Source organism: Melozone crissalis, unplaced genomic scaffold (genome assembly GCF_028551555.1).
Source record: "Melozone crissalis strain CALT ecotype California unplaced genomic scaffold, PUWL_Pcris_2 ptg000061l_1, whole genome shotgun sequence".
NCBI classification, from domain to species: Eukaryota; Metazoa; Chordata; class Aves; order Passeriformes; family Passerellidae; genus Melozone; species Melozone crissalis.
In genome coordinates this window covers 13,979,434-14,001,624 of record NW_026535839.1, presented here as the reverse complement: position 1 = coordinate 14,001,624, position 22,191 = coordinate 13,979,434, and the positions used below count along the sequence as shown (strand labels likewise).

General features: G+C 46.9%; 1 protein-coding gene across 1 annotated transcript; it reads left to right on the top strand.

Annotated features, from left to right (window-relative positions):
- The first annotated feature begins 1,008 nt into the window (after nt 1-1,008).
- On the top strand, nt 1,009-21,776 carry LOC128944819 (rho GTPase-activating protein 7-like). The gene is made up of 13 exons (XM_054288268.1): nt 1,009-1,104; nt 2,097-2,192; nt 2,991-3,197; nt 8,784-8,970; nt 10,452-10,533; nt 11,863-11,926; nt 13,119-14,437; nt 14,778-14,942; nt 15,579-15,738; nt 17,113-17,311; nt 19,352-19,571; nt 21,224-21,338; nt 21,711-21,776. Exons 1-13 carry the CDS (start codon nt 1,009-1,011, stop codon nt 21,726-21,728), a joined length of 2,928 nt encoding a protein of 975 aa, XP_054144243.1. The 3' UTR covers nt 21,729-21,776.
- The last annotated feature ends 415 nt before the right edge of the window (nt 21,777-22,191 follow it).

The window sequence follows — 22,191 nt, the reverse complement described above, 5'->3', positions numbered from 1 at the left end:
AAAAAACTAGGGAGCTTGGTGGTAGTTTGTTGTTAAAGAGGAAGAAAATGAGCATTTTAGGTTTGTGCAGTGTCATCTCACAGGAAATGCCCAAAGGAAAATGGGTGGGAAAGAGAAACTGCAGGCTCTGGTTGGAGCATTTCATTTCTATGGATGGGAGCAGTCTGCTGATGTTATCCCCAGATTTAAATGATACATTCTGTCTTCCTAATCCAAGCACATAGCTGCAAATTTAATCAGAGCAGGGTGTGTACTTTTTATATGGCTTTGGGTGGGTCTGGCAAAAAGCATTTTCTTAGGTAATCATGGCTAATGCCATATATCACAGTACCCTAATTTCTTTAGTATTGTGTCACCCAGTGCCAATATCAAACATCTTCTTCGTTGTGCCATATAAATTGCCCATTTAGGAAGCAATTGCACAAAAATAAATCATAGGTCTGTGCAAATTTTGTATTTGGTTGTTATACAGAAAACTAGAGATAATGAAACACACCCATAAATTATAACTTCATTAGGGTATGATGTTCCTAAATGAGATTGTGAAAAAGAAGATTTCTTCATCTATAAGAATACTTATTTAAATTAAAAACTTTTGTTTATCCATTTCATTCAAATTCTTATTTTCTCTGCTGTGTTTTAGGCTCCAAACTCTTAAGAACCTAAACACTGCATGAAGTTGTTCTACAGAAATTTAGAGCCTTGTCTGGCTTCCTGGAGTTGTTCACAGTCTGAATTACCTTTCAACCTGTGTAAATTAACAGCATCCCACCCTTCCAACTGTCCTATTGAAATGTAATGCCTGACAGTCAGGCAGATATGAAATTATTAGGGATTTAAAGTTAACCTCTAGTGAAATAATTTTAAACTTTTGATATGTTCTTCTGAGACCAGCCTACATGCCACTCTGTACCTGTTGATGATTGTTCAGTCTGCAAAGACTGATCATGGTTTTTTATTAGATTTTGTGCTGCATCATTAAAATAATAAAGTCAGATCACAGCAGCAATGAACTACAGGAAATGCAAAGAGGTTGAGTCTGTTGCAGAGGTTGACAACCATGCTAATATGATTTCAGCACCCAGGTTCATTGCTCAACTGCATGTGAGCTTTTCAGACCACACACCCTTTTTAGTCCAGACTAAGTCCATATAAGCCAAATAAAGCCCAGGTTGTGTCTGATCCATGAAAAGCACTGTGGTGAGGGACCTGCCCTGCAGAGCACCGTGAGCTGGGGCACTCTCGGTACCGGGGATGAGGGGAGGTTTTAGGGATGGATCCCCCATCCCAGCCCTGCTCCGTTCCTCCCGTGCCGCTGGGCACAGCATCTCCTTCGGGATGCAGCGTCGGGCCGGTGTGTTCGGGCAGGGCAGAGGCAGCACAGTTCTGAAGGGGAAAAAGGGAAAAAAGGGAGATGATTTTGTAAAACTTTGAGGAATTGGCAGAACTTTAAAGCACGGAGATAAGCCAGCAAGGGAACCAGGGGATATCGATTTGCCTTGGTCTGAACGAGTGCGGGGTGCGGGCGCGGGACAGCGGCTCGGGGCGGGCAGGGACAGTCAGGGACCCGGGACAGCCAGCAGGGCTGGGCAGGGACTCGGGACAGCCAGCAGGGAGCCGGGACAGCCCTCCTGGGCACGGGTCGGGAACGGGGCCGGGCGGGGCTCGGCCGGGAAGGGCGGAGACAGCGGAGACACCGGAGAGAGCGGAAAGAGCGGCTGCAGCGCCGGCGGGACACGGGGCTGTGGGTAGGTGACAGTCCCGGGGAGGATCCTGTGGGTGCAGATGACATCCCCAGGTGAGGATCTTGTGGGTGCTGTGGCAGATGACATGCCCGGGGGAGGATCCAGTGGGTGTTATGGGCAGATGACCTCCCCAGGTGAAGATCCAGGTCAGTGACAGCCCTGGGTGACGATCCCATGGGTGCTGATGACATCCCCAGGTGAGGATCCTATGCGTGCTATGGCAGATGACATCCCTGGGTGAGAATCCAGTGGGTGCTATAGCAGATGACATCCCCAGGTGAAGATCCAGGTCAGTGACATCCCCAGGTGAGGATCCAGTGTGTGCTGCTGTTTCCATCCCTGCTTTGTTAGTGTGACAGCAGCTCTCTGGCTATCAACACTTTGGATCATGCTCTTCCAGTAGCTGCTGCCTTTGCTGACATTTTGGATGCATGTGGAAAGTTCCAGGTAGGTTGTCTGATTTTGTTGCATATCTTCGAATATCAACAAGCTCCATCAGGGCAGAATGACCAAGTAAAAGTTTGTCCACTGCCCTGGGCTCAGCACCGACTTAGCAGGGGCAATAATCCAGCTTGCTTTTAGTTACAACCACTTACTGGGCAGTCTCTGTTGGTTAAATAGTTCCTTACATGTAGGTTGGACCTGTGGTGTTATTGGCATTTTGTATAATTAAAGAAAACTTAGTGCTACACAGTGAAAGAGCACAGACAGTTCACTTGTTTTGGGGTTTGTTACTTCTGTGCTACATTATATTGTTATAAACATATATATATATATATGTTTATTGGTATTGGCTCTAGTGGCAGCCAGCAGTACCCTCCCTGCTACAGTTCCTCCCAGAAATCTTGCATCAATTTTTTCTCAATTGTGTACAAGGGTCCTGCGCACAAACATCCATAAGGAGCTTCTGCCTCAGAGAAATGTGGGATCTGTTCCTGCTTCACAGCCAGCAGGGCTGAAGCACAGTGAAGCAACATATGTGGGATTAGATTGCAGGGAGATACATCCCTTACTTACTTGGATAAGGGTTTTCCAGTGTGGATTGGAAATTAGAGAGTTACAGTCTCATTTCTCCTGAAGTTGATGGGAATTAGGTACCAACTTTCCTTGAGCCCTTCAAAATTCCCATAGAGCAAACACTGCCTTCTCTAACACACTCAGAAGCAATTAAAAGATCAGGCAGCACTGACAAGCCAGTTAATGTGGTTTACAAAGAAAATGCCTTTAAACTTGTCTGGGTCCCAGGAACCAACAGGGGAGGAAAATGACAAGGACCTGAGTAAAGGCTTTACTATCAGCTTGGGAGTCCTGGTAATCAGCCTGGGAGCTGATGCCAAGGAGCTGGATAAAGATGCAATTAAGGTTGCCACAAAGTTCTGGGATACATTGCAGTTCCCAGCTGTGATAACTGAAGAGTTGGCTGCAGTTCCAAAACACCAGCATGATAGTAAAGTAGGAATGAAAGGACAAATATCTTGGCCTTTTCATTTTCCAGACATTTATGTTCACTATCTGCATGGAGCCTAAATTATCCTGGCTAAATTCCAAGCTATAATCTCTTTTTTTTCCCCTTCTTCCTCAAGTGGGTTACTAAAGTACAATTAAGCTTTGATATTTTGCATTGCACAAGAGAAAACAGAATAAACATTTCCACTTATTTATGATCCATCTTAGCTCTTGGAGAGTTGGACAGTTTTACAAGTCCCTGGCTGCTTATCTTGGTCAGTGCAAACACCCTCCTTTGAAAGCATTGCTTTTGAGCCTCCAGCATTGAGCAGACATCATGTTCCCACTCTCTTTTTAAGTAACAGGATATAATGTAAATAAAAACAGTTATTAAAAATCCTGTCACAGGTAAAATGCAGTTCTGAACATCCAGAAGTCAGAGTTCCAGCACAGCAAATGCATTTTTCACAGGGTGTGTGTAAAGTGAAATGCCTTATTAGCAGCTGTAAGTCACAGGGAAGTCACATCAACTCTTACAGCCCTAGGAAGATGCTGAAACCAGAAAGATGTGATGGGAAACTCATCCTGTGATGTTCAAATGGAACCTGAAAACCCCTTGTCACTTCCAGCACTGCCAGCACCAGCAGCAAGGACAGGATCTGAGTCAGGGTGTGAAGGACCTGCCAGTCCCCAGCCCAGGGCTCCTGAGCTGCAGGAAGATGTGGGGCAGAGTTTGACATGAGGCTGCAGTGCTGGCTGCAGCTCTGGGGGCTGGGGATGGCAGTGAGGGGTGTCAGGGATGAGAGGAGGCAGCAGCATTGCCCTGAGAGGCACAGCAGGCAGGCTGGGAGCTGGGGATGGCAGTGCGGGATGTCAGAGATGAGAGAGGCAGCAGCATTGCCCTGCTGGCACAGCAGGCAGGCTGGGAGCTGGGCACCCTGGGCACCTGCTTGGCTCTGGCTGCTGAGGAGGATTGCTGCCATTTAGAGAGAAAAAAAAAATCTTCTGTGTAATGAGAGAGGTTGGGAAAGAGCAAAATCCTTTGGGATTGTTTCTGTTTCGTTACAAAGTGGTGCAATGCCAGTCAGTGAGGAGTCAGTCCTACCCTCTGCTCTGTTCTCCTGACTGCTGGGCGTGTTGAGAAATCCTTTCTTTGCCACAAGCGCCACACTTGCATCCCACAGAAAAGGGGACAAGGAGGGTCCTGCAGTAGCTAATGCAGGAGTGCTGCAAACAGCAGGAAAACCTCTCCAACTATTCTTCTTCCTGCCATGGTTTTGGAAGGTGTTCAGATTTAAATCCCTTTAATTCATGAAGTCCTGATCACCATGTGATTCCTACCTGTTGAAACTGGAAAACTATTTTGGATGGAGATAGAAGCAATCTACCATTGGTTTTAAAAACCTGTTTAAAAACTGCTTTGAAAAAGACCTACAATGAGACACCTCTGTGAAAAGCAATACATTTATGTAAAGGTTTCACAGTAGGCTGAGCTCCCTGGCCTGGACCCACCACTGCCCTTGTCCTGCCACTGGAACCTATCAGAACATGTGGTAGCCAATTCAGAAAGCTAAAACTTCTTAAATCTCATCTTGCCAAACAAGAGTGACTCATTTCCTGCCAGTTTGGCTGACAGGACCTGCTGGCATCAGCTCAGGGTGTCAGTGAGGAGTAGGAGCTCACAGCTGGGCAATGGAAGAGGTCTCCTGCTTTGGCAGCAGCTGAAAGTCACACTGCATCCTGGCAGCAAGGTTCACTGTGCTGTGCTTTCAAAAAGAAACTGATATTCTCCCATTTTATTTAGAGTACTTTAAAATTTAAAGTACAGTTTGATGTTCTTCTTCAGCTGAAGTTTGCTCTCCTCACAGTAAAGCTGCCTGGCCTGTTGTATACACTGCTGTCACTGGTTTGGGTTGCTGCCTCTGCCTCATTGTCAGGGAAGTGCTTCTTGTCAGGAAAACATCTCAGAGACAATGCCCAAATCTCAGCACAGATGTCTTTCCTTTGCTGCAAACAATCTGGTTAGCAGTGCTGTTCATTCTGACAGGGATTTAATTCACACTGCAGCACTTGGTTTGCAGATACCTGATGAGGAGTGTGGGTCCTGCAGGCTGCACTCAGGACAGTGCTCAGATGGGGACACACAGCTTCTCAGGGCAGGAGAGGTGCCATCTTCTCTCAAAACAGTCTCACATAGGACACACAGCTTCTCAGCCCAGGAGAGGTGCAAGAGAGGTGTCCTGTGACCGTGTTCACAGGGGTCTTAGGATGAGGGAAGAGACGAGGATCTGACTCCATGTTACAGAAGGCTTGATTTATTATTTTATGATATATATTTCATTAAAACTACACTGAAAGAATAGAAGAAAATGTTTCATCTCAGAAGGCTAGCTAAGCTAAGAATAGAGAGGAATGAATAACAAAGGTTTGTGGCTCGGGCTGAGAGTCTGAGCCAGCTGACTGTGATTGGCCATTAATTAGAAACATCCACATGAGACCAATCACAGATCCACTTGTTGCATTCCACAGCAGCAGATAACCATTGTTTGCATTTTGTTCCTGAGGCCTCTCAGCTTCTCAGGAGTTAAAAGTCCTAAGGAAAGGATCTTCATGAAAAGATGTCTGTGACAGTGTCCCAGCCCTGGTGGAGGCACTGGGGCTCCAGGGAGGAAGGGGCAGGGCTGGGGCACAGGCAGCACTGTGAATGCTCTGTGCAGGGGCCTGGGCTGAGCCCTCAGCACAGAATGTACCTGTGGGACACAGCACAGCCAAAGGGTGGCACAGCCTGTGTGCTCTGTGTTGTTTCTCATAAACATCTGATAGTAACCTACCACCCCTCGCCTTGGGGAAATAGCTGCCTTGGCATGGAGGAGCTGCTGGCAGCCTCTAAACTGGGAATATTAAGTTTTGCAGGATTTTTTTTTCCCCATCTGCTTAATTATGAAATCAGTTCAGGAGAGGGAGGTGACACATTTAGGTCGCTCTGCTATTTCAGTTGTGCAGAAAACACCCAAAAGATGTTAAAAATTGTCATCCCCTGCTCTAGGCCGGGTTGCTCTGAGCCCTGTCCAACCTGGCCTTGAACATTTCCAGGGATGGGGCAGCCACAGCTGCTCTGGGCACCCTGTGCCAGGGCCTCACCACCCTCACAGGGAGGAATTTCTTCCCAATATCTAATCCAAACATGCCCTGTGATTGTGCAAAGGTATGTTAAAAGGCCTGGAGATTTCCATCAGCAGAGAAAATTCCCCTAGCTCCTCTGTCCTTGTTCTATGGAAGAGGCCACCTGTAAGTGTGTGTTTTCAGCCACATTCATTGAAAATAGCCTCACTAGGGGCAAAATATTTTTCTGCCTATTTTTTCTGTTCTCTTTTGCATCACTTTTCATGGCTTGGTTTGGTCTAAAAGTGGAGTTGTGCTTTTAATGTGATGGGAACTGGGGAAGCTTCAGCCCCTCGAGAGTCCCTGTCTGAGCTCAGGATTGCTGTGCTCAGCCTGAGGTCTGAATGAGGACAGCTACAGTTCCTCCGCAGCTGAGGTGGCTGAGTGGATCTGCTGGGGTTCTCTAAATGAAAATCACTTTGTGAAAACTTTTAGTGTTAGGCTGGTCATCCTCCTAGCTCTTTCCTACATATAGCTTTCCTTTTCCTTTTCCTTTTCCTTTTCCTTTTCCTTTTCCTTTTCCTTTTCCTTTTCCTTTTCCTTTCCCTTTCCTTCTTCCCTGTGAATACAATGCTTGTCTTTCATTGTCTCCAGTAAATGCTGTGTTGTGGTAAAGATTATGATAAATTATGGCACTAAATATGGCACTAAATATAGGCATAGTGGATATAGGCTAGTGGATATATATTTCTTCTTGTAGAAGAAATTAGTTTCTGTTCTGCAGTAGGAGAAAAGAGTTTCATCCATCTGTTTTGTGTAAAAATATCCTGGTCTTCCTGTGGTAGCACTTCATTCTCAGATGAAAAAGCCATGCAGTTTTGTGAAGGGAAGCCTCTGTTAGAACAGCATTGTTCAATTTGATTAAGTGATAATGGAAACAATTTTAAGTTTTAAAGTAGAAAAATAAAATCCTGGAAGTTGTGTGATATTTTTTGGTTAGTGTCTGATTGCACTGATGACTTACAATTGAGAAGCCTGAGCAAAGCAGGCAGTGAATTTGAACAGGTATGAATGTGAAGTGCCCTGGAATCCTAATCTGTGAGTGTGTGTGTAAAGAAAATAGTTCCTCTGGCCTATCATGCTACTCTTTAAGGTGCTTTAAAAACATTTCTCTCTACTGAGCATGCTGGATTTTCAGGTAGCTCAGCAATGCTCCTTTCCAAGAAGACTTTGCTTTTAGGTTGGAGGCTGGTGTAGCACACAATGGGGTGCACACAGACCTGCAGAAATGTATTTAGGAATCCTCTCCTCTTCCACAGACCCAGACACTTGCAGTGCTCAGAGAACAGAGCTGGGGGCACATACCCATGCTGACCTGCCTGTTTCTGTGATTCTGTGGGGCTGGGCTCACAGAATGTGCGTGATTCTGTGGGGCTGGGCTCACAGAATGTGTGATTCTGTGGGGCCGGGCTCACAGAATGTGCGTGATTCTGTGGGGCCGGGCTCACAGAATGTGTGTGATTCTGTGGGGCCGGGCTCACAGAATGTGCGTGGTTCTGTGGGGCCGGGCTCACAGAGTGTGCGTGGTTCTGTGGGGCCGGGCTCACAGAGTGTGCGTGATTCTGTGGGGCTGGGCTCACAGAGTGTGCGTGGTTCTGTGGGGCCGGGCTCACAGAGTGTGCGTGGTTCTGTGGGGCCGGGCTCACAGAGTGTGCGTGATTCTGTGGGGCCGGGCTCACAGAATGTGCGTGATTCTGTGAGCTGGGCTATGCTCTGCCTCTGTGGGATGTTCCAGCAGTGCTGGCCACAGCCTTGCCCAGCTGTCACAGAGCGAGCAGCGAGTTCCTGACATCTGCTGTGCTCACTGCCAAGGGCTGGAGGTAGTTGGCAAGGAAATAAATATTGATAGAGCCTAGCAACAGGTACTCCTGAGAACTCTTGTTCTGGGAATGCTTAGGCCGTGGCCAGTGTTATTAAAGTAGTGAGAGCATTTTAAGTTTATTTATAGGGTTTGTTTGTGTCTTATCACCATCTCTCAGTGCTGGAATGCACGAGCAGGCTTTGCCATGTGAGGGCACAGATGTGAGCCCCGCACTCTGCTCTGATCACTCATTTCTACTGACAGCAGATGCTCCACTGCCCCAGCTCAGGGACAGCTGATTTACCCACCCTGTGTGACATCCCAAGTGTGTGTTCAAATCTATCAATCCTATATTTGCTTATCTCAATAGTGTGAATGACTATTGCAGAGCGACATGCATTGGATACAAGGATTTACTCCTTTTAGCAATATCCTAACAAAACATTAACACACAAGATTTCAGAGAGTGCGCCAGGTGAAATTAGCTTATCACTGCTGATTTACCCCCCTGTGTGACATCCCAAGTGTGTGTTCAAATCTATCAATCCTATATTTGCTTATCTCAATAGCATGAATGACTATTACAGAACTTTGTATGTGCATCGGAACAAGGATTTATTCCTTTTTAGCAATATCCTAGCAGAACATTAACACACAAGATTTCAGAGAGTGTGCCAGGTGAAATTAGCTTCTCACTGCCTCTGCTGAGCACTGTCCATGAACCACTGTGTGTTCTCCCTGCAGAAATTGAAGCCAGAGAAGCCTGCGACTGGCTGAGAGCTGCTGGATTTCCCCAGTATGCTCAGCTGTTTGAAGGTATGATCACAAAGACTTGCCAAGCAGCTGACGCTGAATTTGAGTGGAATTGTTCACATAAATAATATATTTTAGAACCTGACACTTCTGATGGAAGCACTTCCAAATTCTGTTATATCTTCATGCCAACCTGGAGGGAAGGAGTGACCTGGTGTGATTTCTTGCAGAAGGGACATCTCAGCAGGGACTCAGTACAATTCTTTAAAGGACCAAATCTTCCCTGGTTTTCTTTTCCTATTGTTAGACTGCAACTCAGTCAAATTTCTGCTTTTGTTATTTTTAGTTGCTTATAATTTTTTCAGGCTCTTTTCCTTGGGGTGCTGGAAGTGATGTTTCCAACCACTGATTGCATCCAAAACTCCTCTGAGGCTCTCCAGCCTGTGATCTGAGTGAGATTGCTTTATTGGTGTTTTGAAAAAGAATGTTGCAAAAAATCATCTTGCAATCATAAGTGTTCAGGAGGAATATTCAGCAGCAGCCAGCCAGTCAAAAATGCAATTTCAGCATGTTTTCATGTTGTTAAAACTCCAAAGTGTGCTTATTTCTTGGGAGGAGGTATGGATTTGTTGAGAGCTTGTATAATTTTTCAGGCCACACTTGTGCATATACCTTAGAACTGTTCTTCTTTAAAATATGGTTTTTGTTACACTTTAAAATATGGTTTTTGTTACAAACATTGAAAGTAACAAAATCTAACCTAATTTAAGAAAGATTTTATCAAAGAACCACAGTTAAAAGAACAACATTAACTGCTCTCATTCCCACCTGTCCTAGTCACTGCAAAATTGAAGATTTGAAGTCAAGCCTGTAGAGCTGGGTTTGAAAGCTGGAAAATGAAACCTGGAAATGCTTCCTGTCTGCCCACAGCAGATTGTGTTCCATAAGCTGTTTGTTGGAAATGTTCATTGCCATGCTTCTGGAAAATGAATCCCCTGCATTACCTTGCTGCTTATGCTGTTTCCTGACCTGGCTAGCAAAATAAAGCTTATAAAATAAGCTAAGAAAACACATATGGACCCCAGTGGTTCCCCCATGTGCAAGGCTAAATCTCAGGAGCTGAAACACTGAACTCTTCATCTCCCAGCCCAGCAGGATGTGTCAGACTCCCTGGAGCTGAGAGTGCATCTCATGTGCCGCATTGCACCTCACCATGGCAAAAACATAAATCCCCGCTTTATCCTGTAGAAGGTGCAGAGAGCCAAAGCAAATCTAAAGGTTATTTTGTGTTTCTCATCAGTGACTGCAAGCTCCTGGAAATGCAGAAGGGCTTGTCCACCTGTGCCACAGCAGCAAGCAGATCCCTGCATTGATTCCCCCACTTGCCCTAAGGAACTGGTCCTTTCTTGCTGGAAGGATGTTTGCATGAGTGCACAGCTATAGAAATAGAAGTGGTTTCATTTCATCCTGTGATAAATAAGCTGCAAAACTGAAAGTCTTTGCAATTACAGCTCAGATTTCAGATTCAACTTCTCTGTTCACAGATATGCAGTTTCCCATTGATGTAAAAACTGTGAGGAGAGATCATGAGTTTTTAGATGGAGATGCAATTGAATCACTGTTCAGGTAAACATTAATCATGGATCATCTTTGATACTCTCAGCCCCCCAGTGACTTGTTACTCATCTTTTCATGCCTCTGCTTTTGTCAGAGAGGAACAAAGTCACCAAATCTGTGACTGAAGGAAATCACTTCACCACAGTTTAGTGCCAATATAGTTGGTTATTTTAGGAATTAAAAGGTAAAGTAAGCTCTTCAGCCAAGCTCTCAGGGATGTTACATTTAGCATTAAATATCTTTTTTGTGATATGAAATGGCTGCAAGCTGATTAAAAATAACCAGCTCCCTGCAAGCATGGCAGGCTGCTCTCTAGGATCATGTACAATGGAGTGCAGGAATTTCCTCCAACTCCTGTTCCAGCAGATAGACAGAAAAAAAATTATGTGCTTGAGATCTGCTCTGTTTTCCTGAATATTTTTTTGGGTGAGAAGCAAAGGTACTGGTTTGAAGTTGTTGCTTTGCCACAGCTGTTCAGAGCACACAGGTGAACCTGCACTGGCAGTGCCCAGTCAGACTCAGGGCCCTGTGGAATTTTCCCAGGATCAGAGCCAGGGCAGTGGGAGGCTCCTGCTTCAGCTGGTGCTGCAGTTACTGCAGCTCCTCATGAGGAGGTTGTTCAGCAGAGTTTCTTCAGCAGAAATGATGGTCTCTAACACTTAGGGCACTGCAAAGTTCCTCTCCTGGAAAGGTGTTCTGGTCCTTTTCTGAGCTCCTGCTCTGCCTGCACCAGAGCACCAAGAGGAGCTGTTCACACTCACATCTCTAAAGCACAGCAGATGTTAGAGAACTTTGGCTATATTTTGTTTCTTGGTGTCACTTCTGTCCTGATTGCTCCTTGGAGACTCTCAATGTGCCTCCTGTTGATGCCACCTATTGTTTGACAACTAAGTGATTGACTAGTTTGGGGACCTTACTGATTCCACAAGCTTTGATTAAAATGATAGATAATTAATCCTTTCAGAGATACAGGTTAACATCTTCATTTTTAATTTTTTTTTTGAGGAGCCCACACAGAATTTAATTTCTTTTCAAAATCTTAAATCAATATGAAGTTTTTCACAATCATTAGCACTAATAATATGATTTTTTTTTTAATTAAAGGATTGATTGTTGTCTTCTCTAGTTTTACGATGGCAGAACTGGAAGTGTGAACACCATGGTGTTGTTATTGGTGCTGGTTTTGGGGCCAGTGTATGGGAGCCTCTAGCAGAATGTCACTCTTTGACAATAGTGAAGACTCCCTGGTAGAAGATCACAACTAGTTTGGTGCATGTTTGTTTTCAAGCAATAAAATAGCTGAAATGTAAAACTCCTGTGTTTTTTCTCAAACCCTAGAAGGTTGAACACATTGAACAAGTATGCATCAATGAAAGTGGAAATAAGCCGTGACAGGAATCGGGTATGTCTGTAACATACAGTTCCTGTTCTGATTAAACATGTGTTGAGCTGTTGTATCAAACACCTGGGTTCAAAAGTGCATGAAGGATTAGCAATTCCTGAACTTGCCTTTCTATTCCATTCCACAAAGCTCTGCTATTTGCATGTCATGTTGAGAAAACATAGGGATGGAGATTGCTGCTACATAATGTTTGAAACTTTGCAAGGTAGGTTGGGGTGGCTTTTGAAACACTTTTAAAATTTTATTTGACACAGGTTATTGTCCAAAAATTCACTGGGGGAGGAGAAGTTGCCCCAAAGCCCCATCCCAGCATGGCTATCATTGCTTTCCTATGTAGTTTCCCACCTTATTTAACTGCTGAAAGTGAAATTTCACTCCTGTTGACTACACAAAGAAATTAAAAGGGCAATCCAAATGCTTAGCCCATACAATCTAGGTAGGTTTTAGCTGTGCTGTCTTTGTGCTCTGCCACTGCAGCTAAATCAGAATGGTGCCCAAAGCTTGGCTGGGCAGCACCAGCTCTGCCAAACCTCTGAGCCACCGGGGATTAACTGCAGGACTAGGAGAAAATAATGCCAAATTCTGGAAAAATTCTGGGTTTTGGAGAGTCCTGCTCTCTCTTGGGGCAGAATGGGGCGGGAGAAGAGGCAGGTGGCTCCCATCTCTCCAACATTCCACTGTCCCAGTGTTCCCTCAGAGTGGGGACAATCCTGCAAAGGGCACCTGGTGCAGGTGGGAGCTCCAGAAGGGTGCACAGGTACTGATGCTGCACAGCCCCACAGCTAAACACTTCTTTACCTGAAAATGGATGAGTTTTGGTCACAGAAGTGTGAGTGTGTTTGATTTGTTTGACTTTAGGAAAGGCAGTGTAAACCCAAGACAACTATCTTTCAAAATGCTTGGATTTGCCACAAAACAGGAATTTTCACCCTCAGATCAAATCTGTCACTTTTTCCTGTGGTCAGCTTCCCAGATTGTCAGCATGCTTGGGCATCATTTGTCAGCATGTTTTTCAACTAACTTAGGGCAGATCTTCAATGTCTGAGTGGTCACATTTCCCTGTGTTAGTTGTGGGGGTTTCAGAAGTCGGCAGAAAATTTAAGTCTACATTTTATATTGAACTGCTTTTTGTAATTTAAAATTTGCCAAACCTTGCCCTTGAATTTGTGTTGTTTTTTTTTCTCCTTCCCAGAGTGATGGCTCTGAGGATGATGAGCCCTGTGCCATCAGTGACAGGTGGGCCTACGAGAGGTGCAGCCAGCGCTGGTCTCGCGTCGGGAGCCTGGCAGCTCTCCCAGCAGAGCAGGGGGCTGCAGCTCCCACCCCAGTGCTGAAAATCATCAGCAATGAGGACAGTGTCTGTCTGGATCATGGTGAGAAGCACGATGTGTCCTCAGTTCACAGCACCAGCAGTGCTGACAGTGACGTTGTTAACTCCCAGAAACCTTTCGAAGATGTGGAAACCAGCACGAGCTCCTCAAGGTGTTCCTCAGTTCAGGTACCTTCACTGGACTCTGCTTTTAGTTGTTCTCCTCCCCCCAGTGAATTTTTAAATATCAGCAGTGAGGAGAAGCTTTTGGATAAGTCACCATCTAAAAAGAGGAAGAGCCTTCTAAAGAAAATGGAGAAGCTGCACTTAAGGAGCTGCAATTTAAGGAGTGGTCAGTCAAAGGCCAAACCCATAATAAGTGAACCTGTTCTTCTGGAAGGACTTAATGAAGAAAAGATGAAGATGCTGAACTGTGTAAATATTTCTGACCTCTCTGGCATCCGAACAAAGAACAATTCTCCCTTTTCTCCCCAGAGCAGCAATAGCAGCAATCAGTCTGTGAACAGCAGCACAGGGAGCACTGCAAGGCCTGGTACAAAACCAGGCAGCCCCTGTGAAGGAAGGAGGATGCATGCAGAGCACATGGACACCAGCAAGCTGCTGCTGGGGAACGATCTATCCCAGCAAAACCTAAAAAATGACGTGACATTACCAAAGAGCCAGATGTTTCAAATACCACAAGGCCACAAACCTGGCACTTTCCCCACAGTGCTTACAGACAGCTCCCTGTCTGCAGACAGCTCCTCTGTCAACTGGAGGACTGGGAGCTTCCACGGGTGCAGGAGGAGCAGGAGCGGCTCCAGGGGCGCCAGGAGCCCCGTGCTGGGCAGGGATCAGAGGCTCAGTGTGTATGACAACATGCCCAGCCCCGAGCTGCAGGGCCTGGAGCAGCTCGGCGACGACGACGTTTTCTCAGAGCTCAACAGTGTCATTGCAGATGTCAATGGCCTCAAAAAGCTGGTGGATCAGTGGACTGAGAAGTTCTCAGATGATGGGGATTCTGACTTTGCCAGTGACTTGGCCTCTTTGTGTCCCCCCTCCCCTAAGGAAAGCTCTGTTGAAGCAGAGGGCTCAGAAGATAAGGCAGCAGGGGAGGCTGGGGGAGAGAGCAGCTGTGGCCTGGGCAAGGAGATTGGTTCTGCAGAGCTGGCATACACCACAGACTCTAAAAACACCAACAGGTCAGCCATCCTTGGGTTTGCTTTTGATTCTGCCCACTCAAAGATAATTGATTTACCAGAACAAAGTCTGTGCTAGGTAGCAGGGTCTGCCCTGCTGGTGGCAGGTACTGCTCCACAGGTACCAATATCTGACCTCTGCTGAACAGGGACACTCATAACCTGCATGAGCACTCAGGAATCAGGGAAACAGTTTGTATTGCCCGAGCCCCTCCTGGGTGGGAAGCACCTTGTTAAGGTGCAAATAACTGCAGGTCATTTAGAGTCTTGGGTGCTTCACAGGTGCAGGTAGGAAACAGGGATGGGGAAATGGTCCTAAGGTTAAGCAATGTTTGTCCCATAGGCACGGGAAGCAGCACTGGTGTGTGGAAGAGAACCTGGAAGGCCTTTCCCTGCAGACTGATGGCCAGTCAGCTGCCCAGCTGGCCCGCACACAAAAGCTGGCATTGCTGAAACTCACAGCTTTAATGGACAGATATTCCCCATCCAGTAAGCAGGGCTGGAACTGGTAAGTTGTGTGATATTAAAACAACCTGAGCTGGAAAGAGAGGGGTTGATGTAAGCATGTGAATTTCCTTGTCTGCCTACATTGCATGTGTTCAGGATGAAGAATTTTATCCTATTAAATTGCCAGCAGCCTCATGCTTATTTCCATGGCTCCAGGATTTCCTCTGCTGTGGGCTGCACTTTGGCCCCTCGCTGCTGTTACTGATTTTAAGGCACATCACAGTTTCTCTTTAAATTTGCCCAATTGCAGGCCTTTTCCAGGGGACCATCTCAGGGACTGTGGGACTGAGAATCCAGCCCTTCAGCACTGTCTGTTTGAACTAAACCAGTGACAAATTCAGACACTCAGAGGACTTACATACATTTTGTGATAGGGAACTGGCACTTGACTATAGAAAGAATGAAAAAACCCTGCAGTCCTATGGAATGCATTTCCCACGAGGATGCTTTATTAAAGTTAATTTCAGCAATGAAATGAGGAAGTCATCCCTGTGATTGCTGATTTTCTCTCCCTCCTGATGCTGTGTGTATTTGGGGCTGTGACAAGGTGCAGCCCAGCCCTTTCTGATGAGTGTACAGCAGCAGGTGCAATGTGCTGCACACCTGGTAAGCTGCATCTACTGGTTTTTGTTTCTAGGACCATACCAAAGTTCATAAAAAAGCCCAAAGCCTCAGACTACAAGGACAAAAATGTGTTTGGGGTTCCTTTACTGCTGAACATGCAGCGAACAAGCCATCCCTTGCCCAATGGCATCCTGCAAGCCCTGGAGTACCTGAGAAGCCACTTTCTCGACCAGGTATGAACTCAAGGCAGCCCAGAAGAGCTCTGGGCCATGAGCAGATCTGCTACAGGGGAGCAGACTCTTTTTCATGCTTTTTTGAAGGACTTTTTTACCCCTGAGGCTCTGCATAGGCAGAAAGGTGTAGCTCTGAGCAGGTGGCCTGTGAGGAAATGCCAGTGCTGATCCCCTCTGGAAATGCCTTTAGCCCTGTGCTGTGTTTCTGTGCCTTCCCCCAGTGAAACCCTCCTGGTGCAGGCAGTTTCTAGGCTGCCTTTGCCTGGGGAGGTGTCATGGCTCTGCTCCCCAGGGAGGCAAACCTGCCAGGCAATGTCACTGTTCCTCTGTTCTGTGGCTGCTGCTGGTGCTAGAGCTGATGTGAGAATTAGTCTTGTTCCAGCTGAAATGCACCACTCAGCAGAGAGAAAACATTACAGCAGTGCCTGTTACAACTTTTCCTGGAGCTCAGCTGTGTATTTATCCCCTGAGTGGAGATGGCAGAGAAGTGTATGCTGTGTATGGTGTTTCCATAGCATAGCTGCAGAAATGAAGACCTTGTGACATGAGACATTAGTTAAAGAGAGGACTTTTCTTCCTGTGCTTTGCCGTTGTCTGGATGTGTTATATGATGCCAAAGTGTAAAAGTGTGTGACTTCACTTCTGTGTAGTGACAAATGCAAGTGTTTTTCATTTTGAGGTTATGGTATCCATTCAGTTCATATAAATAAACCAAAGAGTGTAAATACTGCCACAGTGGCACAGAGTAAAACTGTCACCAGAAATTTTGGTGGGTTGAGCTCATGGGAAACTCCTAAATTTCTCTCAGTTGACAATCATATTAAAAAGAACATCAAAATTTCCCTCCAAATGGCATCTGCCCTTTGCCATTAGAAAAATGGATGTATCAGGTGGAAAACATTAGATGTATCAGGTGTTACAGGGAGCTTTGTGGATCTCAGAGTCACTTTGTGTAAACCAGCACTCAATGTACGTTTGTGTTTGGTGGACGCACATTGGTGAATTTGAAACTTAAGAGTTGCCATGTGTGAGCACAGCCTGCCCAAGAGAATGGACAAATGTCAATGGTAGTGATTTTAAAAGGCAAAATGAGTACTTTTGTATGAAATAAAAGCCAGACAAAGATGAAAATTGGTATGTCACAGCTGATTCTGTGGGTACCAGGCATGTCTTGCCTCAGAGAAATGTCCATGTGGCTTCTAATGATACAAAAGTATTTTGGTGTTCAATCAATGATACAGAAGCATTTTGGTGTTCAGTCCCACTGCCATAGGATATTTGCTATTTGAAGGAAGGTGAGGGATCACTTATTTGTCAAAATTTTGATTCCCAATGACTCCTCTCTTTGCCTCTAATAATTCCTTTTACCCACAGGTTGGCCTGTTCCGAAAATCGGGCGTTAAATCCAGGATCCTGTCCTTAAGAGAAATGAATGAAACCAGCCCAAACAATGTGTGCTACGAGGGGCAGTCAGCCTTTGACGTGGCAGACATGGTGAAGCAGTATTTCCGAGACCTCCCCGAGCCCATCTTCACCAGCAGGCTCTGTGAATCCTTCCTGCACATCTACCAGTGTAGGTACCCAGAGCTGGCATTTCCCAGCTCTCTGGTCACAGGGAATAACACACAGATTTCCCAGCTCTGTCCTGGAAAAGGCTGTGAGAAGATCAGAGGAAAGAATGATAAACAATTCTTAGCCCAACTTGCTGCACCTGGTGTTGTGAACATGTGGAACGTGTTATGGAGATTTGTTTACCTAAGGGTGGTTTCTTAATTAACCAATGGTGGTGGTGTTTTAATTAAAGGACTAATCAAGTCCACCTGTAGTGAACTAGGGTATAAAAAAAGCAATGGGTTTCTTGATAAAAAAGAATTAGCCTTCTGAATGATAGAGTCCACATGTCATCTTCTGTCCCCTGTACCTAACACTGACATTTTCCAGTGCCTTGGATATGTTAATATCCATAAGGCAGTGGCCAGGCAGGACTCGTGCCAAGTCCCCTGCAGTCAGAGGGGACAAGGCAGGCAAGACATTTCTGACAAGATGAGTTCCTGTGGCTCTGGACCTGGGAGCTTCCCTTCTGCATCCTCTGAACCAGCTGGTTCTCTTCTCTCAAGGATGAGTGTAAGGAAATGCTGCAGCAGCCTCTTTAAACTGTGTTTTTAAACAGTTATTTCTTCATGCAAAATTAAGAAATAACCTGGTCTCCTTGTTCATGGCATGGCATAGCTGCTTGAGCAAGAAGACCTGATATATTGATTTATTTCTTTATTAAGGTGCCCAAGAACAGCTGCTGTGAAACAGCTGGGAAATGCCAGCAGCTTTCTGTCTGTGCTCACACTGTTACTGTCCTTGAGACTCAACCCAAAAACCAAAAAAACTCAAAGCTGAAATATTGCATTTAATACAGTTTAAACAGGTTCTATTTCCAGCACTTTGCCCTCAAGGAATTAACTCTCAAACAGCAGATGGGTTGGGGAAGGAGCTTGAAGTAGGGCTGATAATGTTGTTGGGACAGACAAGTTTCTTCTGCTTCTGAGAAAGGGTTTTGAAAGACAAATTTTGAGCTTTCTGAGAGGACTGGTATTGCAGCCTAACCCATGTGGCTTTTATTGACCTAAGTCACTGAGCAGCTGCTGTTCTGTATACAGCGTAGGTTCATGGAACTTCTGTTGGGTTTTATTTCATCACCTGCCAGGGTTTTAAAATTTTGTCAGAAAATTACTTATTTGTTTGAAATAAGTTTTCTTCTTGCATTCACAAATCCTGCTTTGTAAGGAGATCTATAATTCCCATGTCCAAAGGATGTATAACTGCTTTCCTCCAATTACTGTAATCTGGCCACTGTCTACTCCTGTCTCTTGTTTTGGGAGAGAAACGGCAAATGCCCAAATTCTATTGACCCCATTCACCCATCTTCTGGAGCAAGGGCACAGGTTAAATTACTCTTTTGGAGATAAGAATTATGCTGTTTTCACCAAGGAGTGTGTTTTGTGTGTTCTATGTATGTGCTTCTACCTGAAGGGAAGGACAAGTGATCTTCTGCCCTTTGCAGTGGTGTTTGTTAATTGGAGAAATCCTTGTGCTGGGGATGTATGGCAGGATGAACCAGACCCACCCTCCTGCCAGAGCTGTTTGGCCAGACAGTCTCAGTGGGGGTTAGTGTGAATTAAAATCTGTTGGCAAAACACTGCTCTCTGAATTGAGTTATCTGAGAGCATCTGCTCTCTTCGTGCTTGAAGCTGAAAGGAAAAGACAGAGCAGCTCCAGAGTGTCACTGCACAGTCATATTTTATGGGGAGACAGCTCCTTATTTGGATTGTAACTCAGTTCAGGATGTGTTCATTAGCATGGTGTTCAAGACAAATGGCAAGTCAGGCAGCAGCATCCCTGGGTGTGAACATGCACCTGACAGGCAGCAGGAGAAATGGTTCATGTTTGGTGGGATAATGGCCTTGCCTTGTATGCTGTGAGCTCGGGATAAGGAAATGGATGAACCTACAGGCTCAGGGCCCTGCTGGGGACCCTGTGATGGGTGCTCCTTCTGCAGGTTATGAGGGATTCTTGTAATGGTTTGTGCTTTCAGGATTTTTGTCATGGTTTCTGTTTCCAGACGTGCCGAAGGACGAGCAGTTTCAGGCTGTCCAGGCTGCTATTCTCCTTCTCCCAAAGGAAAACAGAGAAGCTTTGAAAATCCTCCTGTTCTTCCTGCGAGACGTGGTGGCTTTTGTTGAGGAGAACCAGATGACCCCAACCAACATTGCTGTCTGTCTGGCTCCTTCTTTGTTTCACCTCAACACCCTGAGGCGGGACAGCTCCTCCTCCTCTACCAGGTATTGGCACTGCTGCTGTCCACAGTGCTCCTGCTGGAGCAGTGCTTTCTGTGGCTGGCCTGGGCTCAGTGTCTGATTTTGAGGGGGAAATGGGCTGTGTGTGCCATGGGTTTGCCTTCAGTCTGGTTGCTGAGGTGCAGCAGGAGCTGCCTGCAGTGCATGGAGCAGTGTGGTCACTCTGCCCAGTGCAGAGGCTGTGCTAAGGCCCCATTGCTGTGCTCCTGACCATTCTCTGTGTGTGTCCCCCACCCCTGGCTGCCCAGGAGCCCAGCATGTGGCTCATTGCTAGCCTTAAAGTGGTGCTGGCCATTGGAAATGTGCTCCTGCACTGCCCACCTGAGCCCAGGTGTGGCCTCAAGGCCCTGCAGATACCTGGCAGATTGAGGCAGCTGGTTCTGCTGGGTGATAAGGGGCTCATTCCTGCCAAATTGAGCCAGGGGATTCCGTAAATTTATCTTAATAAGTAAAAGTATCTGGGTTGCATAACATCCCCTGTCTGTACGTGCAGGGAGGAAGGTGCCCTTGGGCAAAAGTAGACAAATAATCTCTGAGAGCATTCGTGCCTTATCTGACTCCTGGGGCAGGGCTGTGTGCTGTGCTGGTGCTGCTGGGCTGTGGACAGACAGACAGGGCAGGAGAGCTCAGCTGGCTGTGCAGGGAGCATCGAGCCCCCGACAGCACAGCGAGCTGAGCACTCACTTGGGGATCTGCAGGGGAGGACTGCCCCAAAGCAAAACTGTCAGATGTGCTGTTGGCATCTCTCAGGCTCTGCATAGCACAGGGGAAGGGAAAGAGAACACTGAGGATTTTCTTTTCAATGTCACAAACCATCAGAAAATGCCTCAGGCATGCCTGTGCTGAGCTGGCACAGAGGGGAGCCACGGGCCCACCACCAGGGCACCTGGGCAGGGGATGCAGTGGGGGCAGCAGGTCCTGCTGCATTGCTGGGCTGTCTGAGCTCCTGGGAGCCACACTCTGGGACTTGCTCCTCTTTGCTTTACATCAGCGCTGCTCTGAAATGTTAGCACCAAAGATAGCAATGGGGTTTTCTCTTTGTTGTCAGTGTTTAGAAGGCAGGATGCTTTGAAGCTGTGGCTCTGCTGTAACTGTGCATTAATGCCTTGGTGCAGGGTTCCCACTTCAAAGGGTTCCAGCTGACAGGTCTGACTCTGAGGAGCAGCACTCAGGACTATTATCTTCCACCCAATTTTCAAGCCCTTTGGCAGGAATGTACATAGATAAAAGTTTCAGAAGCCAGGAGTAATGATGTAATACCACTAGCATGAATTAAAAGAGGGGACTGTGTTTGAAATGTGTTGGGTGTGGTTTGGGCCAAAGGATTTAAAAGGTTCTGCATGGGCTTTGCAGGTATCACAGCAGCTTGATATTGAAGATTATACACAAATGAGCTTGGGGTCATTGTTGTTCTTGGCCAAGTATGATGATGTGTTTGGGGAATAAATTCCTTGACTTGCCCTTCTTGGGTGTCCATTACTACTGGTCAGTAGTGCCCTGGGCACCTTTGGGATGTGCTGGGAGGGAATTGACCTTCAGTGGTCACACTGCAAGAGCCCTGCATGGCACAGTGCAGTGTTTTGTGTGGTTCCCAGCACTTTGCTCACCCAGCCTCCCTCTCACCTTCCCCTCTCTAGGTCCAGCCAGAGGAAATGCAGCCTGGGGAAGCCAGACCAGAGGGAGCTGAACGAGAACCTGGCAGCAACGCAGGGCTTGGCCCACATGATCATGGAGTGCAACAGGCTCTTCCAGGTATGTCCCTCACTGTCACCCAGCAAAGCTCTGGGCATCCTGGGGGGAGGCTGGCTTGGAGCAGCAGCTGGGCAATGTCGCTGCCAGCCCAGCTGCTGCTCTGCCTGTGACAGATGGGCACCCTGCTGCTGCCACCAAAGGGAAAATGAGTGTCATTATTGCACTCCTCCATCCCCAGCGTGATGGGGCTTCACTCCATGGGCTTGGGGACAGCTTAGAGAGCACCTGTGGGGCAGTGGCTGCCAGGGAGGCCCTGGCCATCCCTGCTGGAGAGTGGGTAGAAGTTCTGCTGCTGGGGCCTGGCCAGAGCAACAGCCATGCCTGTGCTTGGCCATTGACCCCAGTGATCTGACCCTGGACCTTGGCCCACAGACTGACTTCCCAGCCTGACCGCGGCCTTTGCTGTCATTATGGACTTGCCTGGTGATCCTTAGACTGTGGCTGACCCTGGTTGCTGTCCCTGGACCTGATCCTGACCTCCCTTCCTGGCTGGCTCACCTTCCTGGCTCCACCTGGGACCTCATCGCCATTGTTGTGTCTGATGGATGTGTCTGATGGATGTGTCTGATGGATGTCTGATGATCTTTACCCTTGGCTGACCCTGGCTGCCACCTCTGGGTCAGCCCTGGCAGTGTGGGACAGGGCAGCTGCCCTGCCAGCCCTGTTGTCCCACCTGACCCTGGCCCCTTTCCCTCAGGGGTGCTGTCCACACTCCAGCAGCTAGCTCAGACCTTCTGATCCTTTGCTCCAGCTGCTTGCCTGGGCAGGGGACACCACCCCATGGCCCTGCACTGCCCCATGGCCCTGCAACAGGGCTCCCCCAGCACTGATTCCATAGCCAGTGCCTGGCCTC

What these genes read in the sequence shown, in the direction of transcription:
- LOC128944819 (XM_054288268.1), top strand. Translation starts at nt 1,009, where the DNA reads ATGAACTACAGGAAATGCAAAGAGGTTGAGTCTGTTGCAGAGGTTGAC. An exon ending in TAAGCCGTGACAGGAATCGG is followed by an intron (nt 11,927 to 13,118) that starts GTATGTCTGTAA and finishes TCTCCTTCCCAG; the next exon opens with AGTGATGGCTCTGAGGATGA. An exon ending in GACTCTAAAAACACCAACAG is followed by an intron (nt 14,438 to 14,777) that starts GTCAGCCATCCT and finishes TTTGTCCCATAG; the next exon opens with GCACGGGAAGCAGCACTGGT.